Below are 26,487 nucleotides of genomic sequence, written 5' to 3'. Positions count from 1 at the left end.
TAATCTACTGTCTGACTTGAGTCCCCCCAGGTTACGTCTCCACCCGGAGCACTGAAAGCAGGGCCTCCAGCAGGTGCTGTGCCCAGAGCTGCCAGCAGCGTGCAGAGCAGCCCAGGTGTCCGCGGCAGGGAGTGGCGAGCCTGTGTGGTGCGGCGTGGAGCGAGGATTGCGCAGCCACGCGGCCACCGCAGGAGGCACCTGCTGCTTCCCCATCGGCCCTAAACCTCCTCCCTGGGCGCTAATCCACCCCTTCCCCCTAGACCCTGAAATGAACAAATCATTCTTCCAGAGTTTGAGGACAGCCCTCTAGCCACACGGTGACAACGGTCGCTCTGAGAATTAAAGTCACAACTGTGGTTTATTGTGATCCTGAGCCAGTCCAGCCCCGTCCCTGAAATGTCTGGAGGGCAGCTCTGCCGGGAGGCAGCCGCTGCCTGTTAACACACAGCACCCCTGCTAGCGACTGCTCTCTCCGTCATTCAGGGCATCAGGCATCACATGCCTTAGAGCTGGGCAAAGCCCTGACTTGCGGATCCTGCTGTCGGGCTGGGCAGCCGGAGTCTCCCAGAGCTGCTGAGGTGCAGCCGCTGCTCTCCCCGGCCAGCCTCACTTCCTCAGAGAGGCAAGGCAGGCGTACCAGATCAGCGCCGCCAGGTTGGCAAACAGGACCCGGAGCTGCAAGGGGAGCAGGCAAGCATCAGGCGGCGCGGCGGGAGGCCGTCCCACGCTGTCCCACGCCGCTCACCAGGGCGCAGGTCCGTGGGCTCATCCACCCACGTCCTCCACCCCCCACCCGCCGTCCCCCGTCCGTCCATCCAGGCCTGGGCCGGCGTCCCCTGCAGGGAAGAGGTCCCAGGCCGCGACTGCGCGAAGCACCTGCTGCCTCAGAGCCCGCCTGACCAGTGGGGCAGCAGTGCGCCGGACTACCCTCCGCAGCTGGGGAGGAGTGCACTGTGCGCCCCTTAGGGCCCGGGGGAGGCCCTGAGGCGGGCAGGGGGTGGGGGGCCCAGGGCAGGTTCCTGCAGACCCAGCGGTCTTTGCCCGCCCCCCATCCAGTCATGCGCCCTCAGGCTCGGGGTGACGGCCTGCTGAGCCCCGAGTCCTTGCGCTGGACCCCTGGCCCCGGCACACATGCCCGTGTGCCCCCAGCTGCCGTGTCCACCTCACCGCAGGCCGTCAGCCACACCTGAGCAAGCCGAGCCTGGGCAGGGCCCTCCCTCCTCCACCCACAGCCCGAGAGCCTTCCGCGGCCTCCATGGGCCCAGAATCAAGTCCATGTGCCCTCCTCGCCCGTCACAGCCTGGCCCTGACCTGGCAAGGGACCCAGGGCATCCCAGGCCAGCCTCGCGAGGGGAGCCACGCTCAAGGCCAGTGGCCGGCGACAGCTTCATCCCGACTGGCCCCTCTGCACCGCTGCCAGATAAACACTTGTTGAACAAAAGGATGAAGCATGGACGGTGCTTGAGAGGCCCCTCAGCCGTGCTTTGCTCTCTGAACCACTTTTAGCTCCCTGGGCGAGTAAGGGCCAGGGGCGATCTGGAGGAGCCTGGGCTCTGGTGAAGCCCAGGTCCACGCTGCCTGCAGGCACCAAAAGAAGGCGCCACACACAGCGGAGAGCTCCCCCTGCGGGGCATGGCCCCCTGGGCAGAGCGCGACTGCCGCTCACCTGCAGAGGGACATAGCCGAGGTTGACGAACTGCACAGGAGTCCAGACTCTCCAGTTCATCCGCAGCGCCGGCCAGAACCTTCTCCTCACCTCTGCGGAGCAGGCGGCCAAGGATTTGCCCTGGGGACCAGGAGAGGGTGGTGGTGAGCCAGGGCCCAGGGGGCGGCGACCGGGGCGCAGCCGCAGCTCGGGGCGTCCCGCCTGCAGCCAGCTCAGGTGCGTGCTTCACTAGCGTCCGGCACAGCGAGGCCTGCGGGGGCAAGACAGTCAGGTACCGCGGGCAGCCCGCGGGCAGGGGCTCGGCCGGCCCCTGCTGCCCACACCCGCTCCGGGGGCTCGCGCTGCTGCACCAGCACTGCTGTTATGGCTCGGCGCTCAGCACTTTCCAAACTGGTCTCCAGAGTTGGCGCATTTCCAATCAAAATGTGAGACTTTTTTTTAATGGACCTTGACATACTGATTTTAAAGTCAATTGGAAGAATATGTGTATAAGAAAAGTCATTTTGAAAAAGAATAATGAAGAAAGGCCTACCTTACTGGAGATTTTGAAAAACTATAAAATTGTAATTAAGTCTGGTAGCAACAGCAAAAGACAAAGACATCAATGAAAATGAGCAGAATCTAGCAAAAGAGCAATGAGTCCACGTCCTGGCCTGTAGCTAGAACAAGAATATGATAAAGTTAACAATTCAAAATATTGGGGATTGTTCAATAAGTGAGAGTGGGACAATTTGCTGTTCAAGTGGGGGAAAAAAATCGAGAGAATTCTATTTCCATCTATACACAAGAATTGTCATAAGGTTACTAGAGAAAAGCAGAGGAGAATATTTTTACCATCTTTATGTGTATCAAGAAGTACAAAATAAAACCACAGAGAAGAAAGTTTGGGAGAATATTTTCATTATCTTTCCTTAAGGAAGCCCACAAATTCAGACTGTCATATTTGAATTCCTGAAGTTGATGTAAAAAAAGACTCTATAGGGAAGCAGACTTCAGTGGTTAGGGCGTCCATCTACCACATGGGAGGTCCAAGGTTCAAACCCCAGGCCTCCTTGACCCATGTGGAGCTGGCCCATGCGCAGTGCTGATGCGCGCAAGGAGTGCCGTGCCACACAGGGGTGTCCCCCATGTAGGGGAGCCCCAAGCGCAAAGAGTGCACCCCGTAAGGAGAGCCGCCCAGCGCGAAAGAAAGTGCAGCCTGCCCAGGAATGGTGCTGCACACACGGAGAGTTGACACAGCAAGATGATGCAACAAAAAGAAACACAGATTCCTGTGCCGCTGACAACAGAAGCGGACAAAGAAGAAGCAGCAAATAGACACAGAGAACAGACAACTGGGGCGGGGTGGGGGGGAAGGGGAGAGAAATTTAAAAATAAAAAAAAAAAGACTATAAATAATTTCATTTATTAACTTTGTTTTTAACCTTATGTAAATTTTTAACTATTTGTAAAGTTAAAAGAACTAAGAAAAAGTGGGAAAAGATTACTATTGAGAGTATACAAAGGGCTTTTACAAGTCAGGAGAAAAAAGCACACATTCCAATAGGAGAAACACAAATAGCAGATAAACATACAAAAAGGTATTCAACCTCATAAATATATACAAATTTAAATAAGATGTTTTGCCTATCGGATTGCAAACTATTTCAAGAAATAACAGTATCACAGTTGTTACGAGTGCAGAGAAGCCCCTCGGCTGAGCTCTGGCACGGAGCCTGATCCTTGGCCTGCGGGTTCTGCGGCCTCAGGGCGGCCCCTCACCCTCCCTGGGCTCAGCCCCGGGGTGCTCGGAGGGCGCAAAGCGCTGCGCAGAGCCCGGGCAGGCACGTGCCCGCGCAGGCCACGGAGCGCACTATCCCTGCCACCCACAGAGCGAGACTTCCAGGGTCGGCCCAACAGGAGCCCTTGCCGACAGGCAGAGGTGTGCAGTGGCGTCCAGCGCCAGATGTGCACGTTCCGTCAGGCTAGCAGACAGCAAGCGCTCTTCTGGCGTGCCCCTTACAGGTGGGGCTGGTTTATGCACGTTGAAATTTTTTTTTCTTAGGAGACACGGGGATTGAACCCTGGACCTCGTTCGTGGGAAGCAGGCGCTCAACCACTCGAGCTGCATCCACTCCCCAATGAGTTGGTTTTTCTGTTTATTTGTTTGTTTTGAGGAGGTCCCAGGGAACAAAGCCAGGACCCCGTATGTGGGAAGCAGGTGCTCAATCACTGAGCTGCATCCGCTGCCCAGTTTATGCACTTTGGAAACACTCAGCATGAACACAGATACAGCATTTTTAATGGAAATACGTTGCCTTCATATCTGAAGAGAAGTACAAGGCTACACCTGCATCACCCACACTGCGAGCATGTTGCCCTTGACTTCCTCTTGCCAGATTTGCTAAGGACTTCCCAGACGTTCCTTCTTCCTGCCAAGGACCTAATGCGGTCACTGTTACGTCTTTCCTGACCCCCCAGGGCCACTTTAGACTGTGGCAAGAACTTGAGGTGCTGTTTCAAATCCCACCTGAGAAGCACTGGCCGGTATGGCTGGAACAAACCACTTTTAGGGCAGAACATGACACATCTCAGACAAACAGCACAAAGCCTTCCTCCCGGGTCCGTGGGCATCTGCTGCTGCTGCTAAACCTGGACGTGGACTGAGACGGTGAGAGAGCAAGCGTGCAGGTGACCCACGTGAACGCTCACTAACCTACGCTAGGAAGTCGGCCTCTCCGGGGCCCTTGCGCTACCCCTGGCACCATGTTGGCACAGCCTCCGTGCCACTGCTGGGGCTCTCCTGAGTCCTGTGCCAGGGGACTCTCAGGCTGGTCAAGCGTGGAGACCCCTCTCATAAGGATGTTTTGTGATGTATGAAGCAGAATTTAGAGGATTACAAAGGGACCCAATTAGATTGAAATATAGCTATCAAAATAGCAAGAAAACAAGTCCGTGCTGATGGCAAAGCAGTGACAGGCAAAATGGTACCGCGAGGCTCTGACAACTGAGATGTGATTTCCCCGGAAGCCAGGAGGTGCTGCTGCTCGTTCAGGTCAAAGGAAAACAGGTGCTTCCCACTGCTCTGTCATCAGCTCTCAGCCTCAGGTGCCCGAGCCCCTGAAGAGATGTGTGAGGTGATGCGGACCCCCTCCAGGACCCTCCAGGGCCCCCCAGGACCCCTTCCAGCACCACCTCCGGCACCCCCCCAGGGCCCCTTACAGCACCACCTCCGGCACCCCCCCAGGGCCCCTTCCAGCACCACCTCCGGCACCCCCCCAGGGCCCCCCCAGGGCCCCTTCCAGCACCACCTCCGGCACCCCCCCAGGACCCCCTCCATGTCCACCTCCGGCACCCCCCCAGGACCCCCCAGCACCACCTCCAGGACGCTCATGCTGAGGAAGAAGAGCAGCAGCAGGGCCGGGGCAAAGACCAGGCGCTCTAGCAGGAGCCTCCGCAGCGTGGCCCAGGGGACCTCAGCCGGGATCCAGCGTTCCAGGAAGAGGTAGAAGAAGTGGCTCAGCGGCCCTGTCAGGAAGAAACTAAGGCCCCGCGGGGTGAGGAGGCGCCCACCAGCCGTCCCCAGCCCCCGGCCTGCACCTGCCCCGCGCAGCAGCAGACTGGCCGCACGGGCCTGCGGGCCTTCTGGGAGGAGGCTCCTTTGACAGGGTTCAGGCCAGACTCCGCCCGCCCTTCCCGTGGCTCGCCCGCCTCCTCCGTCTTCTCAACTGTGGGTGCCAGTGCCCTCCTCGGGGAGGCCCTCCCTGGCCGTCCCTGTCCCAGTCACTCTGCTCCAGGCCCTCGCATCTGTCACTATGCGGAGTGCTCTCTCTTGTTGCGTTACACAGAATCCCCTCCTCTCTAGAAGATAAGCTCCGGGTGTCCATCCACTGCACCTGGGTCAGTGCCTGGCTCCCGGAGGGTGCTCAGGAACAGACAGACTCCCCCCCAGGGATCAGGGCTTTTATCAAACGCTTCAGGCTGGTGAGCAAGGATAAAACCTGGAGCTGCACAGCCTGGTTCTGCTGCTACCATTTGTTCCAAAGGATGCAAGGTGCTTGGGGAAAAAAACAAATCCGCTTATAAGACGCCTGCAGCTCCAAGCTCAGCAATAAAAAGGTCCAGGACCCAGGAGTCTTTCAGCTTTTGACACTGAAATGTTCTTTAAACAAGTGATTCACAGTTGTTTTTCCCATCCCATCCCCCCCCAGAATGTTAAATGCCCAGGAGCAGTGAGTGTCAGTGGGAAGAGAAATCAAATCCTGGGGATGCGAAACTCGTGGAATTGGATAATGCCTTCTAGGTGCTTTAGCTACACTCCCCCTCTCTGAAGAACTGCTGCTTTAAATCCATTGCGGGGTGGAGGGGAGAAAGTGCGATGACCAGTGTTAACATGCCTGCAAGTGCGAAAGGTACTGTGAACTCTGAATGTTCAAAATCCTTCCAGATGCAGAAGACTTCAAAATAACTCATTTTGCAATTCAGAAAGTGGCTCAGAAACTGAAAAATTTTCAGGATACCTCGTTATTTCCATGAAAACAACAGGAACTAGCCCTATTTGAGCTGGATTTCCTCTTCCACCAGCCTAGGACACTTTCAGGGTCTTTGCGTCTGGGAGTCACTTTAGGTTCCAGGGAGCTATCTGGCCTCCAGTCTGTCTCTGCTCATTCTAAGATGCCCCCTCCCAGGCAATTCAGCATAAAAAACACATTAAACTACAAAATAAGTCAAGAGAACTCTGACACCATTCCAATTTTCCCCATCATGGTTAATTCGGTGCTTTTCAAAAAATTAGTTTTCCAAATGAAATTACAAAACATTTCTTTGTTGGCTCCTGGTCTACAACGGGGTAGACAAGCCCTGTTGACACTCACCCATAAATGGCATATCTGAGAAGCCCAGTGACATCTAGAGTTTGAGAGCATTTTTCCTTTTTCTGTTTCTTCTCAATTATCTGGCCCAGGAAGTTCCCAAGTGCTGACAAAATGCCACTGCAGACAGAGTAATCAGAGAGCAGCAGTCAGCCTGAGCGCGTACCGTCCCTCCAAGACAACGAGCAGGTGCCCGGAGGTCCCGCTGTGGCTGGACTGAGAATCCCAATCAAACAGGCTGCAAGGAGGGTCCCTAAGTGGAACAACAGCGCAGCTCACACTCGCCGCAGACGTGCACACGAGGAAAACGGGGGTCTGAGTAAGGCTGGCAGCCTGTGCGCATGCCCATTTCCTTTGCAAGAGAAGTGGGTGGAGGGAGGACAGGAAGGGGTGTGTGCTGACAGAAGGGCGGCAGGGGGTCCTTGTGCCTTGACCCAGGAACCAGCACCTGGGCCGAAGCTGCAGGGACTAAATCTCTATGTACAAGTTGGTGGGACTCTGAATATGCTCAGTGGATGGCACCACTTTCAATCTTGTGGCTGTGACTTTGTACGAGTTTTGCAAAATGTTGCCATTGGAGGAAACTGGACAACGTGTCCAAGGGATCTGTGCCTTTCTACTTACAACTGCACATGGGTCCACAATTACCTCAATAAAATGGTGAAGTAAAGAAAACGGGGCGCCCATGTGGCTCGGTGGTTGAGCGCCGGCTTCCCACATGTGAGTGTGGAGTTCAGTTCCCTGCCCCGGTATCTCAAAAAAGTGGAGACTGCCCAGCGCCCCTCCCAGGGCCCCCTGCAGCTGCCCCCTGAGAAGCTGAGTTCTGGGTACGGACTCTGGACGCTCTCCGGGCTCCCTGCCCACGTACTGCAGCGCCTGGTTTTCAGTTCGCAGGGCACGAGCCGCTCCTCGGGGGAAACGACCTTGCTGTCCGCGCCTGAGCGCTGGCCCGCTGCCTCGCCTCGCCCAGGCCTCAGTCCCTAAGCTCGGAAAAAGCTTCCTCGCCTGTGCTGTCAAGGGGGTACCGAGGAGTGACCCCAGGACCTCGCGCCCGGGGGCAGGCGCTCCGCCACCGGGCTCCGCCTGCCCCGCCCGGGCCTCTCGTCGGTCCTTCCCCGGATCGGAGCTCGGCGCCGCGGGGCCCCGCACGCAGGAGGCCGGGACGCCGGGGCCCCGGGGCAGGGCCGCCCCCGGGACGGCAGCCCGCTTCCTCCCCGCCCCGGCGCGGGCCCCGGCCTCGCCTCCGGCTTCCAGAGCGCCCGAGAGTCGTTTCCAGCGCGAGCCCCCAAACCCACGCAGGGCCTGCACGCCTCGGCCCCGCACCAGGCCCCGGGCTCGGCCCGCCCGCCCGCGCCCACCTGGTGGCCGCCTTGGTGAGCACGGGGCGGAGCTGCAGGAGGCGCAGGTACCCGGCGAGCGCCCGCCGCGGGAGCGCCCCGAGCCCGGCCCCGGCCCGCAGCCGAGACGCCGCCGGCGCCATCGCGTCCCCAGCACCGCGGTCGCCTCGGGCCCGCGGGGTCGAGGTCCAGACCCGGGGCAGGGGCGGCGCCGGGGGCGGCCTCACGCCGCGGGCCCCGCCTCAGGCGCGCGGGCTCCGGGTTGGGGGCGGGGCCCGGGGCGGAGCGGGCGCCTGCGCACACGTTACCCCGAGGCTCCCGGCCCCGCCTCCCTCGGGCGCCGCGCCTCCTGATTGGGCGCTTCTGGACCTTCGCGGGTCTCGCGAGAGTGGACGGCAGCGCGCCAATTTTCCTCCCGGGAAAGCCTGAGGCGCGCGTTGCGGGAGCTGCGCGATGGTTCTGCGGAACAGCGGGCGCCGGCGCGCGGACGCGGGCGCGGACGGCGAGGCCGGCCGGTGAGAGCCACCCCCGCCCGGGAGCCCCTCCGCACGCGCGGGCGTCCGCGCGGCCCCACGGGGCAGCGAGGCGGGGAGGGCCGCGCGCCCGGCGCGGGCGTCGTTCCGCGGACAGATCGAGCCCTTGGCGCGCGGTCGAGGAGGGCCTGCGCGCGCGGTGCCCCCCGGCCAGTGTGCCCCGGCGCCGGGCTGCCGCCTTCTTCGCGGCCCTTCCCCTCCCCTCCGCCCTCGGGCGCCCGCGCGCGGCTCGTCCGACCGCTGTGGGGACTCACTCCGCAGACTTTTCCGAACGAAATTAGGTTCTCTCGAGCCTCTGGGGCGCCTCTTCTGGTGAGGTCCGCCCCCGGGGGGCACGTCGCAGCCCCTTTCGTCTTCCCCGCTTGCTGCTAAGGATCGTCGCTCGGCTGGAGGCAGAGGGCTCGGCCCGGTCGCCAAGCGCTTTTCTCGGCAGCGTTGCACCGTGGTCTTTCCACTTTATGCTTTTTGTTTTCTTTAGATATGTTTATTTACAGCTATGCTTGGGATCTTAAAACGTGTGCCGCAAAAGTAAAGTTAGGCTGGAGGGAAGGTACGAGCTCGAGTGGTGAGGCCTGGGCGGGAGGGAGGTGCGCGCTGGCTCCTTGGGGGTCGGAGCGAAACGTCAGCGGGACTGGGTGCACAGCTCCTCGGAGCGAGAGCGAAGGCCAGCCGGTTCTTCGGAGAACGCACAGCTTTTTACTGACGCCTAGCTCTAAACCAGATTCTCCTGGGAAAGTTATGTGTTAGGTAATAGCCTCAGCAGCGATAATGAAAACTAGGTTTGTGCTAAGTGCTTAGTGTTTGTCCTATCATTGAATCCTCATAAACGACCCTATGGCACAGATGCTTTTATTTTCTAGGAATAAAAAGCAATAATGGGCTACCATTTAAGACTTACCGTATGCCTTTTTTTTTTTTAAGGAGGTACCAGAGATTGAACCCAGGACCTATGTGTGGGAAGCAGGCGCTCAACCACTTGAGCCACATCCGCTCCCGACTTACCACATGTTTTTATTGTGTGGCCTAAATGCTTTCGTGGATTAGTTCAGTTAATCCTTACAAAGGTTCCATTGAGCCAAGTGTGCCCATGAGATTGTAGGTAGTGGGCATAGGCTCTGGATGCCTTCAGTTTCTTGTTGGATGAAAATGGGAATATTAATGTTACCCTCAGGGATCATTAGGAGAACTGAACGAGATAGTATGTGCAGAGCATTTAGGAAAGTCAGTGACTATGGTGGAGTAAGTAATCAGTAAGTGATAGTTATTATTTTATTACTATTATCTTGGTTTTTCAGATTTTGTAGTAGTCCAGGTGAGTAGTTTTTGGAACACTTAATCCAACTCACTTGGTGCAGGAATAAAACCTGGGTTATTTGGAGGACTGTAGCACCGAGGGCTTCATCCAGTCATATTTGGATAATGAACCCAGCCTCAGAATGAGGCTGAGTTTTCTGTTTTTATTATTACAGATAAATCTAGGTATTTTGGGGATTAAACAGTCATATAGTGTGGTGAAGTTCTAGATATGTTAGAGATTGAACAGTTGTATAGTATAATGACGTTCTAGTTATGGTAGAAATTGAGAAATCGTATAGTATGGTGAGGTTCTAGCGACTGAACAGTGGTGTAGTACAGTGACGTTCTAGGTAGGGTAGAGATGGAACAGCCGTGTAGTATGATGAAGGTCTAGATAGGGTAGAGATGGAGCAGCCGTGTAGTGTAATGAAGGTCTAGGTATGTTAGAGATGGAATAGCTATGTAGTATGGTGATGGTCTAGATAGGGTAGAGGTGGAGCAGCCGTGTAGTATGATCAAGTTCTAGATAAAATAGAGATGGAGCAGCCGTGTAGTATGGTGAACGTCTAGATAGGGTAGAGATGGAGCAGCCATGTAGTATGATTAAGTTCTAGATAAAATAGAGATGGAACAGCCGTGTAGTATGGTGAACGTCTAGGTATGTTAGAGATGGAGCAGCCGTGTAATATGATGAAAGGAAGGTCTAGGTATGTTAGAGATGGAACAGCCGTGTTGTATGATGAAGGTTTAGATAGGATAGAGATGGAGCAGCCGTGTAGTATGGTGAAGGTCTAGGTATGTTAGAGATGGAGCAGCCGTGTAGTGTGGTGAAGGTCTAGGTATGTTAGAGATGGAGCAGCCGTGTAGTGTGGTGAAGGTCTAGGTATGTTAGAGATGGAGCAGCCGTGTAGTGTGGTGAAGGTCTAGGTATGTTAGAGATGGAGCAGCCGTGTAGTGTGGTGAAGGTCTAGGTATGTTAGAGATGGAGCAGCCGTGTAGTGTGGTGAAGTTCCGGTTTCACATTGCTGCTATAACCAATCACCACAGATTTAGCAGCTTAGGTAATACTTATTCTCCTAAGGTTCTGGAGGTCTCAAGTTCTCAAATCAGGGTGTCGGTAGGGATGAGTTCCCTTGGAGGCTCTAGGGAAGAATCCATTTCCTTGCCTTCCAGCGTCTAGAGCTGCCTGCAGTCCCTTGTTGGTGGTGCAGGCTCCATCTTCAGAGCCAGCAGTGTAGCATCTCCTAGTCCTTGCCTCTGACCCTGACCCGTCTAATAAGGACCCTTCAGGGACCATTGTGATAACATTTAGGGCCCACCCAGATAGCCCAGGAATCTCTCCCCTCTCTAGGTCCTTAACTTGACCACATCTTCAAAGTCCTGTTTGCCATACAGGGTCCTATATTCAGTGTGGATTAGGTGTGGATGTTTGGAGGGGGTGGTACTCTCCCACCTCAGGTGGTCATGCTTTTGTGAAAATTAAGGGTCCTAATCTTGGAATATGGTCATTCTGTTCTTCCAGTAGAGATGAACCAAGGAACACCTTCAGGCAAAGGAAGGGTTTTTTTTAAAGAAACAGTTTTATGTTTATAAATCAGTAACTGGTAAGATATGTTATGGTAATTAAGGGCCTGGATTCTGATTAGACAGACCTGTTATTAATATATGTTTTTGTTAATTTTCCTTTATTGGTCCCTGTTTTGAAAATTTAGCTTATTTAGATTGCTTCTCCCTCCTCCCCCCATTATAAACAAAGCTGTGATGAACATCAATATGTTAAAGAAACTGTTTTTCTACACGTCATTTATTCTATGGCATACATTTTTAGTAGCACTGCTAGGTCAAGTGATGGCAGTATTTTAGAAACACTCTCACCTTGTGGAGAAACCTAAAAGTGGTCAGAGTTGAAGTGATCATAAAGCTTCTTCAAACTAGTTGAGGTATTCTAGGAGCCTTGAAATGTAGCAAGAAACTAGACTATGATCCTGGGAAATGAGAGGTGGCAGAAGGGAAGGAGGGCATATCCACAGATAGTTGAGAAAAGAACTCTTGAATCCTGGATTATTGTGGCAATAGTCCGCATCGTCCTCTTCTTTGGAAGAGCACTTGAACAGCTTTTAGGGAAACGGTGTCAGGAAAGCATTCTAGGAAGGACGGAGCTCATGTATCTGCATGTGCCTGTGTGACCAAGGCCCCAGGGAAGCCGAGGGCTTGGAATTGAATCATTTCTGTATTCACCACCTCCCAACCTTGTCCACACTAAACATGTATATATGTTGTCTGTTCTTTATAAAGTAGCTGATGTATTTATATTAAGACAAAAAGGCTTGAGGTACTGGTTCTTAGCTATGCGTTTTGAGGAGTGAAGAATATGCTTGGCTTAGGAAATAAATAGGTCTTCTGCCCCCAGAATGTACAGTTATTCTGGTCCATCCAAATGGGATCACGCTTGTAGAAATAAAGATTGTGAACAATTTGGGGAGCATCTAAGTTCTGGAAACAAACCTCGTTTGAATAGTTCTGGTGCTCAGAAGTCTTCATCAAGTACTTTATTTAAGCTTTGTGCTAAAAACTCTAAGAAGAGCTATTAGACGATCCTAACCAGAGAGGATTGAGAAGATTGATAAGGGCTTATTGGTATAGAACTGAGAAAAGTGAGTTTCCTTGTCATCAGTTGAGCCTGCTGCCTCTCTCACAGAACAATACTCCATTTTTATCCATATTTAGTTGTTCTCATATCTAGACCCTCGCATCCCAGAAGGATGTATTACATTTTTAAAAATATTGTATAACTTTTATTTTGACATCATTTCAACATTTCAAAAAAGTTGGAATAACTTTGTGCCTTTTACTCAGATTCATCAATATTTTAACATTTTACCACATTTACTTGATTCTTTCTATCTACAATATTTTTGTGAACAATTTGTGAGTAAGTTGCTGACATGATGCTCCTTTAGCCCAAAATACTTCAGTGTATACTTCCTAGACAATTTAGTATATATATCTTTTTTTAAAAGCAGTTTTACTGAGATGTGTACACATACCCTCTACCCGAAGTATACAGTCAATTGGTTTGTTTTTTTATCCCCCTTCTCCTCCACCCCCCCCCCCCCGGCTTGCTTGCTATCTACTCACTGTGTCCATTCGCTTATTTGCTGCACGTTCTTCTGTGTCTACTTGTCTCCCTTTGTTGCATTATCTTGCTGTGTCAGCTCTCCCTGGGTGTGGGCGAGCCTGCCTTCACAAGGAGGTCCTGGGACACAAACCCAGGGCCTCCCGTATGGTAGGCGGGAGCCCAGTCGATTGAGCCACAGCCACTTCTCCAGTCAAGTGGTTTTTTTGTTTTTGTTTTTGTTTTTTAAAGATTTATTATATTTGTATCTCTCCCCTTCCCCCCATCATCTGCTCTGTGTCCATTCGCTGTATGTTCTTCTGTGTCCACTTGCATTCTTGTCACGCGGCACTGGGAAACTGTGTTGCTTTTTTTTGTTGTTGCGTCATCTTGCTGCATCAGCTCCCCCTGTGTGGTGCCATGCCTGAGTGGGCTGCGCTTTTTTTTCACATGGGGAGGCTCTCCTTGCGGGAAGCACTCCTTGCATGTAGGGCCCCCCTGTGCAGGGGACACCCCTGGGTGGCACGACACTTCTTGCTGGCCTGGGCCAGCTCACCACACGGGTCAGGAGGCCCTGGGTATCAAACCCTGGACCCCCCATATAGTCGGCGGACACTCTGTCAGTTGAGCCACAACCACTTCCCCAGTCAGTTGGTTTTAATATAATCACAGTGTTGTTCATTCGTCATCATAAAAAATTTTAGAACAGTTTCAATACTCCAAAAAGAAAAACTCCACACTTAGTAGTCACCTCTCAATTCTGCTACCCTTCCCAAGCTCTATGTAAACACTAATCTAATTCCATCTTTATAAATTAATTTATATTTACATTTTATATAAATGGAATCAAACAATATGTACTATTCGGTGTCTGATTTCTTCCACTTAGCATAAGTTTTCTTTTGCTTGATATAATATCTTGTAAAATTAACATACACTTGTTCAGTTTCAAAGAAAGTCTTATATTTGTATTTCACATGAGATTTTACTGTGCTGTAGTTCCATGTTACATTTTTTAGCTTTCATTCTAGCAATATACATACCTTAGACTTTCCCTTTCAACCACTGTTATTCCCATTTAATAGCATTGCTAATTGTAAACACTATGTTGTGTTTCACCTTTTCTTTTCCAAAGATTAACAAAAAACCTTTTTACCATTTCTGCACAGGTTAACCCTCAACTTTCCATTCTCTAACCTCATTCTATTTTCTGGTGACCCATACTTTAGCTATTAACTCGATGGGTTTATATAATGTATTTAGTTCATAAAAGCACCATTATACAGTATTTGTTCTTTTGTGTCTGGCTTGCTTCACTCAACATAATATTCTCCAGGTTCATCCACATTGTTATATGCTTCACAACTCTATTTCTTACAGCTGCATAATGTTCCGTCAGGTATATACACCACAGTTTGTTTATCCATTCATGGGTTGATGGACACCTGGGTTGTTTCCATTATGTGGCAATTGTGAATAACATGGCTATGAACATCGGTGTGCAGATGTCTGTATCACTGTTCTCAGTTCTTCTGGGTATATACCCAGTAGTGGTATTGCAGGGTCATGTGGCACATCTATATTCAACTTAATTAGGAACTGCCAAACAGTCTTCACAGTAGCTGTACCATTCTACATTCCCACCAACAGTGAATAAATGTTCCTATCACTCCATATCCTCTCCAAAACTTGTAGATTTCTGTCCCTGTTCTTATAGGTGTGAAATGATATCTCGTAGCTTTGACTTAAATTTCCCTAATCACAAGTGATATTGAACATTTTTTCATGTGATTTTTGGCCGTTTGTATTTCTTATTTGGACCAATGTCTGTTTGAGTTTTTGCCCATTTTTTAAATGGGCCGTTTGTCTTTTTATTGTTGAGTTGTAGCTTCTTTTTTTATATATCATGGATATTAAGCCCATATCAGATATGTGATTTCCAAATATTTCCTCCCCTTGAGTCAGCTGCCTTTTCACCCTTTTGACAAAGTCCTTTGAGGTGCAAAAGTACTTAATTTTGAAGAGGTCCCATTTATCTATTTTTTCTTCTGTTGCTCATGCTTTCTGTGTAAGGTCCAAGAAACCACCACCTATCACAAGGCCGTGAAGATGTTTCCCTATATTTTCTTCTAGTAATTTTATGGTCCTGACTTTTATATTTAGGTCTTTGATCATTTTGAGTAGATTCTTGTATAGGAAGTGAGATAAGGGTCCTTTTTCATTCTTTTGGTTATGAATATCCAGTTCTTCCAGCCCCATAGCCCCATTGTTGAAGAGGCTATTTTATCTCAACATGAACTGGGGTAGGTTTGTCAAAAACCAGCTGGCCGTAGAGGTAAGGGTTTATTTCTGGACTCAGTTCTATTCCAGTGATTGGTATGTCTGTCTTTACACCAGTACGGTGCTGTTTTGACCACTGTTGCTTTCTAGTATGTGTCAAGGTCAGGAAGTGAAAGTCCTCCACTTTGCTCTTCTTTTTTAGAATGCTTTTGACTATTTGGGTGCACTTTCCTTTCCAAATATATTTGGTATTTGCCTTTTCTATTTCTGTAAAGTTGACTGTTGGAAATTTGATTGGAATTACATTGACTCTTTGGGTAGGATTGACATCTTCACAATATTTAGTCTTCCAATCCATGAACACAGAATGTCTTTCCACTTGTTTAGGTCTTCTCTGATTTCCATTAGCATTGTTTTGTAGTTTTCTGCATATAGGTCTGTACTTCTTTGGTTAAATTGATTCCTAGGTATTTGAATTTTTTGTTGCTATTGTAAGTGGAATTTTTTCCTGATTTCCTCCTCAGATTGTTCAGTACTAATGTACAGAAGCCTTACTGATTTTTGCATGTTAATCTTGTATCCTCCACTTTCCCAAGCTCATTTCTTAGCTCAAGTAGATTTGTTGTACACATTTCAGAATTTTCGAAATATAGGATCGTGTCATCTGGGAATAGTGTAAGTTTTACTTCCTCTTTTCCTGTTTGGATGCCTTTTATTTCTTTTTCTTGCATCATTGCTCTATCTAGAACTTTTAGCACAGTGTTGACTAACAGTGGTGACAGTGGACACCCTTGCCTTGCTCCTGGTCTTAGGAAAAAGCTTCTAACCTTTCACCACTGAGTACAAGGTTGGCTTTGGGTTTTTCCATATCTGCCCTTTGAAGAATTTTCCTTCTATTCCTACCTTTTGAAGTGTTTTTTCTTAAGAAAGGATGTTGGTTTTGTAGAATGTCTTTTCTGTGTCCATCAAAATAATCATGTGGTTTTTTCCCTTCAATTTGTGAATGTGGTACATTATGTTGAATGATTTTCTTATGTTGAACCACCGTTGCATACCAAGAATAAATTCCACTTGGTCATGGTGTATAATTCTTTTGATATGCTTTTGGATTCTATTCGCAAGTTTTTTTTTTTTTTTTTTTTTTTTTTGAGAATTTTTGCATCTCTGTTCATTAGCCATTAGAGGTTGGTCTGTAATTTTCTTTTCTTGTTGTGTCTTTATCTGACTTTGGTATTAGAGTGATGTTTGGCCTCATAAAATATTGGGTAATTTTCCCTCCTCTTCAGTTTTTTGGAAGAGGTTAAACAGGGTTGGTGTGAATTATTCTTAAAATGTTTGGTAGAATTCACCTGTGAGCCATCTGGTCCTCTTTTTTTTTTTTTAAGATTTGTTTTTTATTCATTTCTCCCCCTTCAGTTGTCTGCTTTCTGTGTCCATTCACTGTGTGTTTTTCTGTGTCAGCCTGTATTCTTGTCAGTGGCACCCAGAATCTGTGTCTCATTTTGTTGCGTCATCTTGCTGCGTCAGCTCTCCATGTATGTGGCGCCACTCCTGGGCAGGCTGCACTTTCTTTCGAGCTGGGTGGCTCTCCTTACGGCGCACACTCCTTGCGTGTGGGGCTCCCCTACGCGGGGACACCCCTGCATGGCCTGGCACTCCTTGTGCACATCAGCACCGCGCATGGGCCAGCTCACCACATGGGTCAGGAGGCCCTGGGTTTGAACCTTGGGCCTCCCCTGTGGTAGGCGGATGCTCTGTCCGTTGAGCCAAATTCACTTCCCTGTTCAGTATCTTCTTGATGTCCTTTATCACTTTAGCCACATTGTCTTTCAAATCATTAATTTGATTTTGTAAATTTGTATGAATCTCCTTAATTAGTTGTCTCAAATCCTGTGTTTCATCTGGGGCTTTGATATATACCTTCACTTGGGTCATTATTCCATTTTCTTAGTAGGGCTTGTGTTTTTTGCTGATGTCTAGGCATCTGATTATGACGGTGAGTTTATTCTGGTGCACAATTTCTCTTTTTTAGGAGGCACTAGGAATTGAATCCAGGACCTTGTACATGGGAAGCAGGTGCTCAACCACTGAACTATACCCACTCCCCAATTTCTCTTTCTTTCGTAGGGATTTAGTGACAGGAGATTGTGTTACTGCTGTACTTTGATTCTTGTTTCAGCCTGTGTCTTTAGGATTGTCCCTATTAGTTGCTAAAAACTAAGACCCAGTAATGGATTGCAGACAAGCTTTTTAGGGCCTTGGGAAGGCAGGCTGTAAATGCTGGGAAAAAGCCTCTTGATTACTTTTAATTTCCTCGCGTGTGCCTGCTCCACCAGCAGATGGCGCTCTTTGGCAGCCCTCATTTCCATGCCAGGTTGGAGCTTGTTTGCTGCAACAATGTGATGGCATCACGTGGTCGAGAGCCTGCCTGGAGGCTGAGAGCCTGGAAATGGAAACTTCCTCAGAGGCGGTTCTCCAGCCTCCACTGACAGCCCCTTCCCTTTTCCCCAGGTGGGAAATAATTCCACTCCCGTGGGTGTCGTCAACAACCAGCCCCCGTCAGGAGAGAGGGAGCTGGAGGGGATGGGGTCTCTTTAGTCCCAGGTCTCTTTAGTCCCTTTCGGAGTCCCTAGGCAAGCAGGGTATGGCCCCACCCGGCCTGGACGGGCTCCTGGACACAGCAGTCCAGATTTGTTGGCAAGAGTTGAATCAGTCTTAGGCTCTGTCCCTCTCCCGTTTCCAGGGTGGGGGGGTGGATCCCTGCAGGCCCCCTCTATCTTTCACTGCCGGAGAATTCAAAATTGTCTGTACTTAGGGTGGGGGAAGGGCAGCAGCAGCTGCCACTTCTACTCACCATCTCTCTGTCAAGATTTTTTTTCCTGTGCCCCTCTCTATTCTGGGTGGTGTCCAGCCTTCTCCTGGTGTCCTGAACCCTAGAACATTTTTTTCCAGGCTGTCCATTTCTGCCTGTTCTGTAGCTATTTTTCTGGGAGAGAAGAGAGTCCCATGTTTTGTTTTGTTTTGTTTTAAGATTTTTATTCTTTTAAATTTATTCTCCCCCCCCCATTGTTTGTGCTTCCTGTCTGCTCTCTGTGTCTGCTTGTCTTCTTTAGGAGGCACCAAGGACCTCCCCTGTGGTAGGGAGGTGCCCAGTAGCATGAGCTACATCTCCTTGCTTGTTGTGTCTCTCACTGTGTCTCCTCATTGCGTCATCTTGTTGCATCAGCTCACTGTCTTGCTTGTCTTCTTTAGGAGGCACTGGGAACTGAGCCTGGGACCTCCTGTGTGGTGGGCGGGCAGCCAACTGCCTAAACCACATCCATGTCCCTGTCTTGCATTTATTAGGTACAGTTCTGCTCCAACTGGTGTTTATATAACATCAGTTAGCATACAGTTAATAGGAGAATGATGTCAGTAAAACATAGACTTGGTTTGTTTGTAATTTTTCCTAGGCAATGGGAACCAAAAGAAAGGGAAAAGATGATAACCTTCAGGAGGCCGTGGCCTTTAGCTGGACCGCTGTGAATTTATGCTTCCTTTCCACTCTGTTTCACCAAATTTGATCTGAGCACCTGCACCTGGGCCTCCCCAGAGAGGGACGTCTCAGTCTGTGGCAGGTCGCACTTCACCCGCTGCCCTGAGGTCTGCCTGCGTCTTCTTTGTCTCAGCACATACAAATATGCATTTCCACTTTGTTTTTATGCATTATTAAAATAAAACATTTTATTTTGAGGTAATTTAGATTCTCCTGTGGTTGTAAGGAAGAGGTCCTGTATACCCTTTACCCAGTTTCTCCCAGTGATAGCATCTTACTTGACTATAGCACAAGATCGCAATAAAGAAATTGACATTGATAGTCCATCAGCCTTATTCAGATTTTGCCAGTTCCACATGCTCTTGTATGTGCGTGCTTTTATTTTGTGCATTTACCACCAGCCGGCTTGTGTGGCCACTGCAGCTTCCAGAGCAGTTCAGTCCGCACCAGGGTCACCTGTGCTGCCCTGTTATAGCTACTACACTTCTCTTCTGCCCCACCCCATCCCCGGCAACCACTGACGCTCCCCATCTCTGTTACTGTCTTTTTGTGAATGCTACTTAAGTGGAATCATGCAGTATGTAACTTTGGGGTATTGGCTTTTTTCATTCAGCGTAATCCTCTTGAGATGCAGCCAGGTTGGGTATATCAGCAGTTTATTCCAGGAAGCGGATATGGCTCAACTGACAGAGCTTCCAGGTACCATATAGGAGGTCCAGGGTTCAATACCCAGGGCCTCCTGGCCCATGTGGCAAGCTGGGCCACATGGAGTGCTGCCATGCACAAAGAGTGTCACCCCACAGGGGTTCCCCCTGTGCAAGGAGTGGCCCCTGTGCAGTGGAGTGCAGCCCCACGCAGGAAAGCAGACCTCCCAGGAGTAGTGCCACCCACACGGAGAGTGACGCAACAAAAAAGAGACACAGAAGAGACAATATGAGACGCAGCGAACTAGGGAGCTGAGGTGGGCCAAGAGAACGATCACCTCTCTCTCACTCCAGAAGGTCCCAGGATAGTTCCCAGAGCTACCTAATAAGAATGCAACAGACACAACAAGGGAAAAAAAACAAAAAACAGTTTGTTCCTTTCTATTGCTCGGTAGCCTTCTGTGGTTTGGCTCTGCAGCAGGTTTTTTTTAAACTATTCACCTGTCCCGCAGTTTTTTGGCTATTACAAATAAAGCTGCTGTGCATATTTGTGTACAGGGATTTTGTTAGTTTTTTAAAAGATTTATTTATCCTTCCCCTCCCCCCGTTGTTTGCTGTCGCTGTCTGTTCTCTGTATCCATGTGCTCTCTGCTCTCTGTCTTCTCTTTTGGAGGTACCAGGAACCAAATCTGGAACCTCCCGTGTGGAAGAGAGCCAGCTCAGCTCCCTGGTTTGCTGTATCGCTCATCGTCTTTCCTCTTTGTGTCTCTTTTGTTACATCATCTTGTTGGGTCACCTCACCATGCCTGCCTGCTGCGCCAGCTCACCTCCAGGAGGCGCTGGGAACCGAACCCAGGGCCACCCATGTGCTAAGCAGAAGCCAAATTGCTTTAGCCATTTCCGCTTCCTCAGGGTATTTTTAATATTTTATTTTATTGAAGTGTCTTGTTCATATGTGAACATACATAAGCAACAAATGCAGAGTAAAGTTTGTGAATTTACAAAACAGACATGCATATCATCATACATAGCTCCCAAATAGCTACCCACCAACACCTGCCCTGTAATGAAACATATGCTACAAACTACAAAAGAGCACCATCAAGATATTGCTACTAACTATAGCCCATAGCTTGTATTTGGTGTATATTTCCCCCAACCCACCTGATTATTAGCATCTGTGTTAGTATTACATATTTGTTATAGTTCATGAGAGAACTTTCTCATATTTTTAACCACAGTCCATCATCCACCACAGGAGTCACTATGTTATTCAGCCTCATGCTTTGTACAGTCCATTCGGAGTGTATGTGCAGGTTTTTTATTTGAATGTGAGTATTCGCTTCTGGGATTAATGCCCAACAGGGCAATTGCTGGTTCTTGTGCATTTTTCATGTTCTGTGAGATAATGTCCAGCCACAGTTATTGTTTTTGATACTTCCTGTTTACAAAGTTAAACAGGTTTAAATGTTCTCTTCCACTCGTATTTTTCCCAGAAGTCCTGTTATCTCAAAGAGCTGTTTAGCTGAATACAGTTTTTCAGAAATGCGTATGCTGTGTTATAGGCAAAATACGAGGTGAATTAAGAGCTTTGTGAGTAGATGCATTGTGAAGAGCGAACACTGGACTTTCTTTTCCCCCTCCATGCAGGGATGGCGGCCCCTCTTCCTCCGTCTCAGTGCTCAAGCGCTTGGAGCGGAGTCAGTGGACAGACAAGATGGACTCACGGTTTGGTTTTGAGAGACCGAAGGAGCCCGGTGAGAGGACAGGCTGGCTCATCAACATGCACCCTGTAAGCACGGTGCTCCTTAGTCCTGCCCACTGGGGGGTAACTGCACCCCTTCTTATGTGACCTTTTCCTTGTGTTGAGAATGGGTAGCACGTGGTGGGCACCTGTTTGATGTGCATGGGACTCCTGCTCTCCTTTTGCACATCACTGAGAACAGAAAAGAGGTCATTGGGGAAGATTTAGGAGAGTGTTGTCCATGTGAGCCATAAGAATAAAGCTTTCAAAGAGAAAGGAAAAAGTCGAGAGAAGGCCCATTGGTAGGCTGTTAGGCTGTGATTCTTGTGACTGGGTCTGGGAGTATTTATGCAGTGGTAAAATTAAGAGCTTAGGTGAGAAGGATTTTGTTTTTCAGAGCTCGGTTTCCCTAGGAGTACAAGGAAAAGAGCTGTCACACCATTTAGAGGAGAATTCTGTTCTTGCTTTGATTGCTCTATTCTCTTTCAGACAGAGATTTTAGATGAAGATAAACGTTTAGTCAGTGCAGTGGATTACTACTTTATTCAAGAAGACGGAAGCAGATTTAAGGTAAGCTCCTGGACTCCAGAGAAGCTAAGTCCCACTTAGATACAAGGAGTAGTTGGGTCCAAAGTAACACATATCCATTGAGCTCAGTGATGGCTCAGAAGTACTAACAGCTTTCAGTATGCACCGGCCTGTAGCCTGTCAGGAACTTATGGCCCTCGGACCACATTGGTCATCGTGTAAGATTTCCTAAAAGAAGTTAGCTTAAGATTCTGGAAGATTAGCAGTGTTGCGTCTCTTGGGCTCTTGCCCCTGAGGTGTGTGCTGAGTCTGTTTCCTGTCGTGATGCCTTGGCTCTCAAGCTATTCAAGGTCATGACAGAAGACAGGGTGTCTTCATTTTTTTCTCATTTTTTTCTTTATCATCACCCTGGATGGGTTGGTGACAATTTGCAGGTGGCGTTACCCTATAAGCCATATTTCTACATTGCAACCAGAAAGGTAAGTCTTGAATTTCATAGACTAATGTCTATGTCATGTCATGTAATGTCTATGTGATGTCTATGTAATGTCATGTCAACTGTGCCTTACTCTATGGTGGGTTTTGGAACTGGGAAATAAGGCTTTTAAAGAAACAGGCAAGGAAATAAATAAATTTTACTAATGGAAAATCCTTTATTTCTGATCCTGATTTAGGGTTGTGAACGAGAAGTTTCATCTTTTCTCTCCAAGAAGTTTCAGGGTAAAATTGCTAAAGTGGAGACTGTCCCTAAAGAGGATCTAGACTTAGTAAGTGGCAAGCGGGAGTGGTTCGTGTTGGGTGGTGGCTGGCTGTGAGTCCTCTCAGAGCACTCCAGCAGCATGTTAGTGCCACGTGCAGTCGGACAAGGTACTTTGGTGTTATCACCCTTTAATGTGCATGTGTTTACTCTTTTGTCTCCATCCTCTTATTTTCTTTACCAATAAAGTCCTTTTTCTCTTAAACTCATGGGCCTGTCCTCTTTGCTTTGCAGCCAAATCACTTAGTGGGTTTGAAGAGAAATTACATTAAACTGTCCTTTAACACTGTGGACGAGCTCCTCAAGGTGAGGAAGGAGATAGCCCCTGCTGTGAGGAAGAACCGAGAGCAGGACCAGGCCAGCGACACTTACACATCCATGCTCTCCAGGTGAGCGCCGTTCTCTTAGGCAGAGCAGCCAGCTGGTCGGGACGACTGTTTTCCTGTTTCTCAGTCCTAGGTCGACAAGGTGGATATAGGAGGTAGTAGGGAGCAGGGAAAGCTTGGCAGTAAAACTTAATTATGGGCTTATTTGATGTGGAAATACTTTTGAGCCAGTAGGTCAAGTTCTTGCATGCTTGCTTGTGTGTATGTTAAATAATAGTGGCTCAGCCTCCCCTCCCCCAGTCACGTTATGCGTTGCCTGGCAGGCGGCAGGGGTAACGAGAGGCTGCATTCCTCAGTGACCTGAGCCTTCTGAAACTCGCTTGTCTTTTTTAACTTCATAGTCCGTTCAGTATTTGGAAGCTTAGTGGGCTACACTGCCCTGAGAATTCTGGTGACAGCGATTTCCCACTGGGCCGTGATCAGACCAGCTGGGATCTCACACGGTGCCTTGGGCCCTGTGCCAGGCACTTCATGGCTCTGGCCTCGTGCATCCTCACAGCACTCCGTCACTGTTGTCACCCTCACTTTCTTGATGACGAAACCAACACTTAGTGAGGCTAGGCGCCATCCTAGACAAGAACGGGTGACCTACACTGGCTGGCTGACGCCAGGGGTCAGCGGGTGGGGAGGGTGGCCCCGGGCCAGGCCCAGGCCTCTCCTGAGCAACAGCGCTGAGGGGCTTTCCTTTCCCTTGTGTCGGGGACCTTGGCCTGGGCCAGGGCCCGGGCCCGTTCGTCCAAGTTGCTCCCTCAGGAAGGACCTCCCCAGGTTCCCGGGACTCACTGGGCCTGCGCATGGCTGCTCGCCGAGCATAGCTCTTACCTGTTCTCTCTTTTATTTTATAGTGTTCTGCAAGGGGGCAGTGTACTAACAGATAGAGAGGAAACCTCTAAGAAAGTAGCTGACCAAATGGATAACATCGTGGACATGCGAGAGTATGATGTCCCATACCACATACGCCTCTCCATTGACCTGAAGATCCACGTGGTGAGTGCACCGTGGAAGTCGGCAGTTGTGGCTTACGTGACATTCCTACGAGCCTAGAGGTGGTGGTTAAGGATAAATCCATGCGGAAATAGGTGTTCCCAGACAGGGAGCTCTTTACTGAACGCAGTGCTCGTTCTCCAGGCTCACTGGTACAACATCAGGTACCGGGGAGATGCCTTTCCCGTCGAAATCACCCGCCGAGATGACCTCGTTGAACGACCTGTGAGTAATGCTGGCAGTTCTCTATCCTGAAATTCCCACTCATTTTCTGAAATTTGATGCTGAAAAGTAGATTAAATTCAAATATTCATTTGGTTAATTTTCCTCAAATATTTTCTTAAAAGAATGATAGAATTATAATATTTCCATCCACCTGGGAATAAAATTTTGTTTTGTACCTGTGAATTACCATGTGATCTATTTTTGCTGGGCTGAGTTTGAACATTTGAGGAAAAGCTGTGCCTTCCATTTGGGTAGTTGACAGACAAAGTGACATGTGGAAAACACATTGGATTTATAATGAAAGACCTTGGTTCAAGGGCAAGCAGCACATGATCTTGAAAATGTCATTATATTCAGTTCTCTCATTTCTAAAATGAAGATTCAGCTTCTGTGCCCCTGTCACCTGTCAGGGTTGTTGTGAAGGTCAAAATGAGGTAATGCAAGTGTTCTGTAATTCTAGGCTTTTGATCCTATTAGCTGCGTTCATCTTTTCCTTTTACACGGTAAACTGAGTTTTCATATCATCAGTGAGTTGTCGCATTCTTGACGTAGGTCGGTGGAGCCCCAGCATACTGTCCCAACACTTTGGAACCTTCCCAGCTGGCAGTTTGGCTCCTGTTTTTAGAAACTGGGCCCTGAGCCAGGTCCGTGGGTGGGTGCTGGCTAACTTGGGCTTTCAGAGTTCAGATGGGATAGTTACTGGTTCAGCTGTACATTTTGTACTTCCAGGACCCCGTAGTCTTGGCATTTGACATCGAAACAACCAAACTACCTCTCAAGTTTCCTGATGCAGAGACTGACCAGATTATGATGATTTCTTATATGATTGATGGTCAGGTGAGTGGTCAGACTTCTTGGAAAGAAGCTCTGAGAGATCAGGGACCTTATCAGGTCCCCAGAACTGACCCAAAGTTAATATTGGTTGGATGAATAAACAGGCAAGCAAGACATCCAGCATTCAACCCGTTCCCATCCTCCGACTGAGAACACTGGAGTGTTTGGGTGGCAGTTCCCTTTGGAAACTTCAGGTGCCTTCAGAGTGCTGCAGAGATTTTTGCAGTGAGGTTCTGCATCCAGAGTTTTTGGGTAGGGCGTTAAGAGATTGTCTGGTTTTGCTGTCTTTAACTAATGTTGACTGCTCACGGACTTCCATCAGGGCTACCTGATCACCAACAGGGAGATTGTTTCAGAAGATATTGAAGATTTTGAGTTCACCCCCAAGCCAGAATATGAGGGGCCATTTTGTGTCTTCAATGAACCTGATGAGGTAAATACGGTGCCATTTAGAAAACTGCCCAAATAGTTTGGTATGAAATGGAAAGAAGAGACATTTTGATCTTTTTAAGGCTTCGTGGCATTTATTTAATCAGAACTGGAGCCTGCTGACCTCAGTGTTCAGTACTGTTAACTTACATGGTTGAAATACAGTGGAGGTAGAAATAAAATGCTGGCATAGATTGCTTGTTCTGATCGTCGAGAGAGGTATTTAGACGTAGGTAGCTTCAAGAGGAGGAAAAGGAAACCTGATTGCCAAAGTTGTTGAGTGCAGGTTCATCTGATCCAGAGATGGTTTGAGCATGTCCAGGAGAGCAAGCCGACCATCATTGTCACCTACAACGGAGACTTTTTTGACTGGTAAGTTTGACATTTTGTTTGTGAGTAACTGAAAATATTTGGCAGTAAGGGGCTGAGCAGGAGGAGGTCAGTTTGGTAGCGTGAATGGTTTTCTTACTCTGTTTGAGGAGAGGGTTGACTGAGGAGCTCCTGGAGTTTGCTCCCAGGGGAAATAGAGTCACCGGTCTATCTCCCTTTGCCCTAGGCCTTTTGTGGAGGCCAGAGCGGCGGCTCACGGACTGAATATGTGGCAGGAGATAGGGTTCCAGAAGGACAGCCAGGGCGAGTACAAGGCCCCCCAGTGCATCCACATGGACTGTCTCAGGTATGGGGGCTTTCACGGAGAATGTGGGGTGACCGGTTTACCTGGTGGCTCGTTACAGAGAATTCTGTGAATGGTCCTAGGAAGTCTGGGCGTTTGGATGGCAGCAGTCTCACTTCTAGTACAGACTTGTCCACATCACCTGACCTCTCAGGGAGGTCTGTGGTTAATCATGTATTCATTTAATCCACAAGCGTTGAGTATTGGCCCTTGGGTTTGGTGGGAAAGAGACAAGAAAGGAAACCTGGTAGGGTGAATTCTGCATGGACAGGAGCTCGTGGAGGGCACCTCACCTCACGTGGGGGCGTCAGGGAAGGGGCTGGGAAGGAGTGGAGACAGCAAGGCAGAACAGAGGCTGATGAGGGCCTTTCTGTGAGAAGGGGTAGGCCTGAGTCTGTCCCTGCTGAAGGGAGCGAGCTTGAAGGCAGGTCGTGAGCGTGCCGACAGGGAGGGCCGAGTGCGCAGTCCCGGGATGAGTCTGCTGCAGGAAAAGTCCCGGCGGGCGGATGCAGGAAGGTGGTCTATTTCCTACCAGGCTTTTTCCTCTGCGGAGCAGGAGGTCGTGTTTGCCGAGGGAGAGGGGCCGGGCACAGAGGCCTGAAGGGCCGGCGGTGGCACTGCCTTTGTTTCGCGTGGAGTGTGGCCTTCACTCTAGGAGGCCCCACTGAAGC

General features: G+C 49.5%; 2 protein-coding genes across 4 annotated transcripts in view; one reads left to right on the top strand and one right to left on the bottom strand.

The window, feature by feature from the left end:
• Positions 1 to 339: 339 nt before the first annotated feature.
• Positions 340 to 8,062, bottom strand: PXMP2 (peroxisomal membrane protein 2). Its single transcript, XM_058281181.2, has 5 exons — positions 7,875 to 8,062; positions 6,520 to 6,636; positions 5,025 to 5,187; positions 1,667 to 1,786; positions 340 to 675 (listed from the first exon to the last, which is right to left on the bottom strand). The coding sequence occupies exons 1-5, from the start codon at positions 7,994 to 7,996 to the stop codon at positions 607 to 609; spliced, it is 591 nt and encodes a 196-aa protein (XP_058137164.1). The 5' UTR covers positions 7,997 to 8,062; the 3' UTR covers positions 340 to 606.
• Positions 8,063 to 8,218: 156 nt separating this feature from the next.
• The window catches only part of POLE (DNA polymerase epsilon, catalytic subunit), a 70,333-nt gene continuing 52,064 nt past the window's right edge, over positions 8,219 to 26,487 (top strand). For 2 of the 3 annotated variants that reach the window (XR_011646462.1, XR_011646463.1), the window contains exons 1-12: positions 8,251 to 8,368; positions 20,907 to 21,048; positions 21,490 to 21,570; positions 21,963 to 22,007; positions 22,203 to 22,295; positions 22,520 to 22,674; positions 23,517 to 23,658; positions 23,800 to 23,880; positions 24,610 to 24,717; positions 25,037 to 25,147; positions 25,430 to 25,515; positions 25,700 to 25,819. Coding sequence is in view for 1 of the 3 variants with exons in the window: in XM_058281175.2 (XP_058137158.1) it covers positions 8,307 to 8,368; positions 20,907 to 21,048; positions 21,490 to 21,570; positions 21,963 to 22,007; positions 22,203 to 22,295; positions 22,520 to 22,674; positions 23,517 to 23,658; positions 23,800 to 23,880; positions 24,610 to 24,717; positions 25,037 to 25,147; positions 25,430 to 25,515; positions 25,700 to 25,819 (1,226 nt within the window). In the remaining 2 variants the exon portion in view is untranslated. Of the gene's footprint in view, positions 8,369 to 20,906; positions 21,049 to 21,489; positions 21,571 to 21,962; positions 22,008 to 22,202; positions 22,296 to 22,519; positions 22,675 to 23,516; positions 23,659 to 23,799; positions 23,881 to 24,609; positions 24,718 to 25,036; positions 25,148 to 25,429; positions 25,516 to 25,699; positions 25,820 to 26,487 lie in introns of all 3 variants that reach the window. The other variant, XM_058281175.2, reaches the window with a different exon arrangement.

Source organism: Dasypus novemcinctus, chromosome 19, assembly GCF_030445035.2.
Source record: "Dasypus novemcinctus isolate mDasNov1 chromosome 19, mDasNov1.1.hap2, whole genome shotgun sequence".
NCBI lineage: Eukaryota > Metazoa > Chordata > Mammalia > Cingulata > Dasypodidae > Dasypus > Dasypus novemcinctus.
This window is presented reverse-complemented; position numbering and strand designations above follow the sequence as displayed.